The sequence below is a fragment of the Zasmidium cellare genome (genome assembly GCF_010093935.1).
Source record: "Zasmidium cellare ATCC 36951 unplaced genomic scaffold M409scaffold_1, whole genome shotgun sequence".
NCBI classification, from domain to species: Eukaryota; Fungi; Ascomycota; class Dothideomycetes; order Mycosphaerellales; family Mycosphaerellaceae; genus Zasmidium; species Zasmidium cellare.
In genome coordinates, this window is record NW_022986945.1 from 1,232,787 (window position 1) to 1,241,946 (window position 9,160).

The 9,160-nt window shown below is 56.5% G+C and overlaps 2 protein-coding genes across 2 annotated transcripts; one reads left to right on the top strand and one right to left on the bottom strand.

Annotated features, from left to right (window-relative positions):
- Positions 1-273: 273 nt before the first annotated feature.
- Positions 274-2,754, bottom strand: M409DRAFT_16136 (uncharacterized protein; the record flags this gene model as incomplete). The annotated part of the gene is made up of 3 exons (XM_033803504.1): positions 274-525; positions 578-2,212; positions 2,272-2,754. 3 exons carry the CDS (start codon positions 2,752-2,754, stop codon positions 274-276), a joined length of 2,370 nt encoding a protein of 789 aa, XP_033674755.1.
- Positions 2,755-6,429: 3,675 nt separating this feature from the next.
- M409DRAFT_16137 (uncharacterized protein) lies at positions 6,430-7,224 on the top strand (the record flags this gene model as incomplete). Its single annotated transcript, XM_033803505.1, has 1 exon — positions 6,430-7,224. One exon carries the CDS (start codon positions 6,430-6,432, stop codon positions 7,222-7,224), a length of 795 nt encoding a protein of 264 aa, XP_033674756.1.
- Positions 7,225-9,160: the final 1,936 nt, after the last annotated feature.

Sequence of the window (9,160 nt, forward strand, 5' to 3'; positions counted from 1 at the left end):
CAGAACGCCACGGCACAAAGAAGAGAAAGAAGCAGCAACAATCTCAATAAAACCCCCCTTACGACCACGAGAGACCAATCGCCGTGGTCTCTCAAAAGGTCAACAGACTCCATCCGCCGTTTCCCATTGCGCCATCCACCAACCAACAACAACAACAGCACATTCGGCCCATGGGTATCGAGCATAATCACACCATCATACAGTCAAGCCACGCCAACCGTGTAAAATGCAGACCTTTGTTTCTTCTTCGTGTGCGTATGCGTAATGTGCATTTCAAGACAAACAAAGCAGGCCACCCTGCTGTGCAAACTTCATCTGATACTCGCGGAGGTCGGCCCACGTGCGGAGCTCCGAGTCTTCGTCTTCAGGTTGGTCGGCGTCGCTGTTGGCTGGGCTGACGCGCTCCAGCTTCATCAGGATCTTGAGGAATGCGCTCAGGTATTCTTGAGCTTGAATGGCGAGGGGACCCTTGCGTTGATCGGGCACCTCGAGGAGGGTGCTGGCAATAGATCGGATCTTCATAGTCTGGGAGTGAGGTTAGTATAGATTGACGACAGGATGAGTAACTGGTACTTACGAATGAGTCGGCGTTGGGCTCCATGTTCACTTGATCGATGCTGCCCAGGACGACGAGGAGGTCCTTCACGATGCTCTCCCTCTCTTCCTTCATCTCATTCTCGACCATGTCGTAGTGGCTCGTGGGCACTTGAGGAACCATGCCGTCAATACCGGCAGCAGTGATGCCAGCACCAGGTGAGCTTGGCAAGGAGCTTGGGTTCTGTGTGCGAGATCGTTGATGAGCTTCGCACAGGTTCCAGTACTTCTCGACAATGTACGATCGAGTCGCCAAGCTGGAAGCGTAGATGTTTGCCTTTTGGATCTCATACTGAGAGCGACGACGATCCTCTGCGCTCTGCTCTGCGGCAACGCGAGACGAAGGGCTCATGAGAGAGGCTGCGGGATCTCTTCCAAGATGGGGTTGCGCAAAGGCTGGGTAGAATCCACCATTCTGCTGGTTGGGTGTAGGTGCGTTCGTCTGCACAGTCAAGTCTGCTGGCAGATCTGTCATGGCACTCTTGCATCGTCGAAGCGATTCATGGAGGACTCGTTTTTGGCGATCCCAGTCGACGATAGCGTCGATACCCCACGCCATTTCCATCGTAGCGAGCGCATTGTACGAGCTGTATACGCGGACGTTCGCATTGAACCCGGCAATCATCGGTACGAGCCCCTGCGGTTGCTGTTCCGTGTGCGTCGGATAAATGCAAAAGTCGTCCACTTCAGCCGGCAGTGGAGGATAAGGTTCAGTGTGGGTAGGAGGCGGGATCACCAGCTCGCCAAAGTTGGCGCCCAACTGCTCCATCGACTTGACGCTGACGAACATGGTCCAGAAGATGCGACGTCCAATCTCGAGGGTGATGTTGTCGACATTGTGCTCAGCTCCATTCTCGCCTGGCTGCTGATGGGATCCCATTGCAGTGGGAAGTGTGCCCAACTGCGGGTAGCTTTGGCCTTTCGCCTTATGCAGGCCAAGCGTCCGAAGGATTGTCAAGCATTCGCCGAAGTATAGCCGACCCAGACGCCATCTGAAGGTGTAGATGCCCGTGAGTGCGAGGAAGTAGCTGGTGGCCGCATCATACACGTTCAAAGTTTCTTGCTCGAGGTATCCTGGGCCACGCGCTGCTGCGCAGACTTTTTGGCATCTATGCACAAGACTCATGTGATTGGGGAAGAGGTTCTCGCGCTTCTGTGCCTTTAGATGCAAGCGTGGTTTTCTTGGGAAAGATGCAACCAGTGCTCCAATCATCGACGCCAACAAAGCCAGGAACGACTTGTTGGACAGATCCTCTCGGTGCTTCCATGCCTCGCGGAAACTGGGCTCGTGCGGGAATGGGCATAGCGGGTGGATGTATGTGAAGAAGTCGTCTATCAAGAGATCCAGTGTCTCAATCGGGCAAATCGATTCTGCGGAAAGCGGTGTGGAGGAATGACCGGAAAGAGCTGCAAGTGCCTGCGCTGCGTGTGTTGGTGAGGTCGGAGATGAGGTGCCTGACATGCCGGGTGATGCCGCGCTTTGGGCTTCCTCGAGGCGTCTTCGCTTGATGGCTTCGGCATGTCGGTTCGGTGGCCCTCGTCGTCTGCTAGGTCGATCAAACGTGCATGGAATGTCGAGTGCCGCGCAAGCTCTACATGGCGGGCCAGTTTCGTCGCACTGAAGCCAAAGTCAGTTTTTAGATATCCACGTGATTGGAAAGGAAAGGGAGAACTCACCTTCACTTTGCGGATGCTGCACGAGTCGCATGCTTTTCGCAGACGGTTCGTCTTCTGTGGTTGCTGTTCCGGAGTAGAGGTCTGCGTGGGCGCATTCGAATGGCCTCCCGCGCTCGTTGGGTGGCTCGTCACGGGCGTCGGTTGCTGGAGCTGCGCTGCGGCATGGTGAATGTGATGGCGCTGCTGCTCCTCGAGTGCGGCATGGTGCTGGAGCTCCTGGGCGAGGGACTGGATGTGCTGGCTGCCGGGACTCTGATGGCCTTGGGCGGCCCCCTCGACCTTGGGGTAGATTGGCTGGTTCAGGCTGCTGAACTGGAGCTGCTCGCTCTGCACGGGGTCCAGCAGCTGCTGGGCGCCGGCGGAGGTCGGGTAGAGGGCGTTGTAGTGCTGCTGCTGGTCGGATTGGGGCGGCGGCGGGTAGTTGGACATCTGCGCGAGCATCCAGTTGTGCACCTGGAGCTGCGATGAGTAATAGTTCGACATGACGGCGGCAGACATTCGGGTCAACGGTGGGCTTTGGGCGTTGGAGTTGGAGCCCCAGAGGTGTAGCGCGGAGTCGCGCGAAGATGGGCGCGGGCTCGCCGGTAAATAGGGCGCTGATACAATGGGAGCGGTACTTACGGTGGCAGTCGATCGATGGAGTGTAGGCCGACTGATAACTTGCGCTGCGGCAAGTGGCGGCCGAAGACTGGGATCACTGGGCACGAGGATGTGGATGGATGGATGGGATGGGGTGCGATGCTCAGACCAGGCGCGGGCAGCACGCGTGCGGTGGGAGGGCGTTATTGCGGCTGCTGCTGGTCAGGACAGGACGACAGGTCACGCTGGGCGGCAGGGCCAAAGCCAAAGCGACTGACAGTGACTGACTGACTGACCGACCGCGAGGATGGGAGCAGTCGTCGGTGCACAGACAGGCGAGCGAGCGTCGTCCGAGCAGGCCAAGCACCCGCTTGCAGCAGCGTGAGGTGCAGCGCAGAGGATGGATGATGCCGCTCTAGCGCACGCCAGCCCGCCCGTTAAGCTCAAACTCTATCTGTCGAAACAAGTGGCGGGCGGACGGCGACGCTAGCAGCAGCACAGCAAAACCGCAGCAGAACAGCTGCCAGCAGCAGCAACATTCACCTCCCAGCAGCCCTGTCCTGCGCTGGCAGCGGTCCACCGCCGCCCGTGTGTCGCAATCAAACGTCCACGCAGCGGCAGCACGCCGGGCGAGGGGTGCGCTCCCACGCTGGTCCTGGCCGCGACCCTTCTGCTCCTCCTGGCCGGTACCCATCCCCTCCGTATCGCCCGCACTGTCCATGTCTGCGGTCTGCCGCCTATCCTCTGGACCACGCTGGAATGCAAGCGATTCGCGCCATACCACGCGCGTCCTCGCCCTCCCCTCCTGGGCGGTACTTGTGCACCAGATCCACACGCCAACCCCTTCTCCCCCAGCAGGCCCGCTCCCAGCTGTCGTTGACGAGCTAACCGCGAGCCTGTCCCTGGACCTGGCCTGCGTGACTTTACTTGTTCCTGTCTGGCTGCCACTGCCATCGTCACTGCTTTCAGCCTGTATCCACTCGCTCTGCTGCGCGTACGAGACGGGCCCCGCAACCACAGCAATCTCTGCACCCCTAGCGCTCCGGCAGTGCTCGAGCGAGCCCATTCTTCACCCAACATCATCTCGCAGCTGCCGCAAATTTGCGCTACCTCGCCCGTCCAAACATCACGATCTTCTGACACGCAAATCGACTGGCATCTCGGAGCATTGGCCTCACGACTCCCAACTCGGGCCCGACTCTCCCAATTGGGCATGTTGCCGGGGATGTTTTACATCAGACCGCGGGGTGCACGTGCATGTTTGCATCAATCAGAGCACCGTCAACCGTCCATCCCAGCCGCCCAGACATGGTTGTCCACCGCCTTGACTCGTGCAGGGAACCTCTCGTTCACTGCAGCGTTGGCGCACACTCTCTTCCGAATCTTTCCCTTGACCTCTGCTATGTACCTTGATGTAAGCTGCACGAGACGAGCTTCAACAACGGTCGACCTGCGTCTGCATGGCGCTTGAGCATTTTCTGCAAACTCAAATCCATATATGGCCAATCTCAACCTCGTCTCTGCCAGCCCGCTTTGTTCGAGAAGACTGCCACTTTCATGCAATCTCACCAACAACCCGCACCTGGGCCCGCACCTTGCCAATAGAACGTCACTCCTCGTATGACGCTGAAATGACATCGCCTACCGCGCCATCCCTGCGACCACGAGCTGTCACGAGCTGTGTGTGGACAGGATGAACGGAGAGAGAGACAACCTCGTGCGAGAAGCAACTTGTTCCTTCGAAACACGGCAACTGCACACGGGTGAGAATTTTTGAGAAGTTCCACCCGGTCGACACTCGTAACTCGTTCGTATGCATCCTTCTTGGAAGTACCAGTCCAAGATACTTTCAACGACTTTGAGCCTCATCGGGGCCGACCACCGGACGACTCATTCTTCCTCGAATTGCGCAAGTCACGGAACCACGCGAACTTCGACGCCACACCTAATCTGCTCATCAAACAGTCCACTGAAGTTTGACATGACACACGCAACAAGTGGTGGCGATCATCCACTTGTCGGACATCGTTCGGCGCTGAAAATGGAAGCAAGAGAAGGATTGTAGAAGAATTCAAAACTTGTAGCGCATTCTTTCGGTTGGCACTGCCGGAATGTTTCGAGCGGGCCCACGTAAACCTAATGCAATGAGGCTTTACGAAAGCTGACTCGAAGGAAAAGTCAAAGTGGCACAGCTGCCAATCATCGTCGAGAACACATGACACAGGAAAGTTGACAACGGAGTGTGGTCAGTTTTACGTAGGCGGTGAAAAATGGCGATGCTGGCAGTTGTACTTTCTTGTACATCCTCTCTACATGCAGAGCCTGCCGCAGGAGGTGAGGGCAGCCATGCGTTTCTAGACTTTGTACAGCGCCATCCCGAGCGAACACGGCCCGGAGGAGCATCATGCCGGTAAGAGAAGTAGGTTCAATGTTCAGCAGTCCGCCCGAGATCACGACGCAGGAGAATTCGGCTCGGCAACGTGCAGAACAACCAAAAACAGGCGGGCGGTCGAATGGAAACATGTGCAAAGGTGCTCCGCATCGTCAGCGACTGACTCGACAGATACTGACGTGCAGCCTCTTCAGCAATAGTAACACGGGCTGGACTATAGCAGAGATCGGCGTCTGAAGGCGTTTGCTGTCTGAAATTCTACGCCCCTCGGACCAGACGACACGCCTCGCGATATTAGAGGACGCCTCGAGTTCGCGAGCGGTGAGGCCTGGATCTGTTCATTCGCGCACGACGTGAAACGCGTGACCGAATTCCACCCGAGTCGTCAACAGTATGCAATGGGTTGAACGATGTATGTCTGCGATCACCTGGACGAGTTGCCTTCTGTGTCCTCTCCAGGCAAGCCGGGCGACAGCAGGAATTTGAGTTTCGAAGGATTCAGCGAACGAAAGCCGCCACGTCTGTTGGCTCGAAACCGCCATCCTTTGCAGCTGGCACGAGACGGTGTTGTCGTGGACCATTTTTGGGGGTGTGGTGTAGCCGCGATACGCCCGTCAGGACAGAATTGGGATGTCCATGATGATGTGGATGATCATGAAAAGGAGATTGTGAAGGGCGGGTTGAGTCGGCTTTGCGATGTATGAAAGGCGGTGAAAGGAGAGAGATGTAGTTGGACAGAAGGCGGCGATGAAGCGTGGGGGTGGTGATGGAGGTGTATTCGAATGTATTCGACCGAGGCGTAGATGTTGTCGAATGGAGGGTGATGTCGGAAGGGTAGGTAGCTCTGGCGTATCAACGTTCAGTATGTGCCTTCCCAGCTCTTTCTGATGCCAAAATCTCGTAGGTGAGTGCCAAAGTCCAGCAACACTGATGAAGGCGATGAAGATGAGAAGATGTCGACGAGATGAAGTTGTGATAGACTCGCTGCCGGGCAAAGAAGGTTTCTGATGGCAAGTGAGGTGAAAGTTTGGGTGCGTGCGGGATTTAGGCCGGCTCCGACGACACTTCCATCTGCGAACCACAATCACCTACGTCCGTACCGCAAAACAACCCATTCAACCACGACATTGCCGAGCGGACCCAGCTCCACCAGGTAGTGTACCGTGAAATACTGTGTACTGGTGAGAATGGATGTTGACGACGCAAGTGCAGATTCGCGAGACGCGAAGAGGCCAAGGGTAGTGGAGAGCGAGAGCGACGGCAGCATCAGAGTCGCGGCTGTCATCGACAACGGCATGCAGCCCAAGAACAGCATCGTCCGAGAGGTCGTGCCACCTCACCTATCTCGGGAGATGTGGTCTCATCGTCCAACTTCTCATCACATCACCAACACCTCGGAGTCCACCACGTCGACTGGAACCTGCCGCCTGCTCGCTCTCCCCGCAGAGCTGCGAGAGTTGATATGGCTCCATACCGTTACGGAGTGGACGCCGGCGCCAGAAGACAAGCACGACAAGCACACCTCACCACAGCGTAGGAGCAGGATCCTCGAAAAGAGGCCGATCCGCATGGACCGGTTCAACAGGCCACTACCACCAGCCATCACGAGAGTGTCTCACCAACTTCAAGCAGAGACGCTAGCTCTGTACTACCAAGAAAACATCTTCGAGTGCTGGAGACCTCTTTTCTGGATGTACGATTGGTCGGTGAGCACACTCATCGACTGGCTCAACTCGCTAAGCCTGTGCGAAATCAAATGGCTCCGCCACATCGTCCTACTGTACAAGCACAACGACGAACTCGAACATGACGTTGCAGCCGCTCTCTTCGAGCAAGGGTACGAGCTCAACGAATGCACCATCACTAGCAAGTTGGAGCTTAGTGAGTATGAGCAGTGCTTCGAGCAGCTAGGCCTGCCAAGACACTTTGGCAAGAAGAAGCGCAATGATCGTTGGGGCGCCGCCCAACCCAGTACTTCGTGAGCGCGGGTGTTAGTGAAGCAGGGTCTCGACGGTGTGCTATGCGCACGCAAGGCGGTGAGGTGAAACGATTTAGCCACCTTAGGCGGGCCTTCTTCGAACCCATCATCAAAGGAAAATGCCCTTTCAGTTGCCACGATGAGCTTAGAGCAAGACATGAGGTGTACGATGTGTACGAAGCTCATCTCCACCAAGAGATAGCTAGAGAAGATGGAATGAATTCATGTCGAACCACCCAATGAAGACATCACGATCTACAACAGGTGCTCGTGGTCGTGGCATTGGCTTGGTTCGCTCGAGATCGACCACCAGCTGCGCAGACATGGTGCTAGTGCTCATCCTCATTCGAAACAATGAAACGACTTCCGACTAACATGATCCCCCAGCCGGGGTATCTGCCGCATACAGCACGACGGCGCTGCCCCAACCGGCTCCTACCGGAGAGCTGGAGCTGGAGAGAGACCATCACGACTTCGCTTGTGTCGACCAGGCTCCTTGTAAATGTCTCACTTGCTGGTATGCGGTGCTGTCTCACTTTGAAGTGAACGAACGATGCCAGATCCGGCAAGACGATATGTACGCCCAGCTGCAACAGGTTGGTAAGGTTGCTCACGCCGTCAATCGCCTACCTATACCACCCTCGTCGGGTCGTCGCTCTCGACGACAAGCCAGGTGTTCACGCTACTTCGCAAGACGGTCGAAAAACTACCACCCCTCTCCACCTTTGCAATGGGTGCTAGGAGAGTAGTGCGTGGGATGCACCAGACTAACAACCGTCCTGAAGTGCGCTAGGAAATTACCAACAAGAAACCTCACTCCTCAATCAACCAAGCTCAACAGCTTACATTTCTCATACCATTAGTCAAAGACACAAACGCGCGCACACATGTCCATCGACGTCACTGAAGACAGTGCGGCAGTGCACTCCATTGTAATTAGACGACACGAAGGCTGACTTGGCTCGCCTAATCAAAAAAACACGCACATGGCCGGCACAGGGGGGCCCTTCACAGAGCTGCACGTAGACGAGTGGGCCTCACGGTAACGGGCTTGCAGCAGCAGCTTTGCGACGACCAACGCAAGCGGCTCCAACATCTGCACGTAGACGCGAGAGCAAGAACACCAGGACATCCCGACCTGCCTCTGGCTCACAATTCTCGTGCTGTGCTGCGCTGTGCATGTGACGGATTGCCTCCTTTCGCATATGCGACTACGACTCTTTGCGGAATGTATAGCCCTCTAGCGCGGCCTGTCTCTTCACTTACATCATGCTCAATCTCGTCCACGTCCGTGGGAAGCAATCAGACCCAGCGCTACGTTTCATCGTCATGGATTGCCCATGGCGGTGCACGCTGCTCGTTATTGTCCTCAGCCTGGTCGCTGGTAATCTCACCACAAGCCGGAGCATCGTCTCTCAGAAAGGAGGCTGATTGCAAAAGCAAATGCTCCTATAGGGTGGAACGAAAAGCAGACGGGAGTGAAAGTAGGGCGTCTCAAGATTCCTCCTCCGCCGCCCGGTCGTGGAGCGCCTAAACGTCGGTCGGTCCTGCAAGATTCTTGCATCCCCCCAAGCCCGGCACGTGCTAAAGCTGGACATGACATCGTGCGGCGGCGTAGATCGTGGGTTGCCGTCCCAGGTAATCCTGTCCTGCTCTCTCGCTTTTGGCGCTGCGGATGAGAAGGCGCTGGTTATATGCTGCTGCGAGTTGGTTGGAATAGGCAAGGCGGTCATCGAGCTCGGCGGCTTGCTTGGTTGGTTAGGGTGCGCCTCGAGACGACGACCGCACAGTTACTGGGCTGGTGTACATGCTGACTCCATGTCTAGTCAGTGTAGCACGTCGGCGCTATTGTTGAGGTGGTGGTCGTCGACAAGGCTCGCTCGTTGGTGAAGGAGGCTAACCCTCTTGGACGCCACAGCCGCGACGAATCCTGGCCCAGA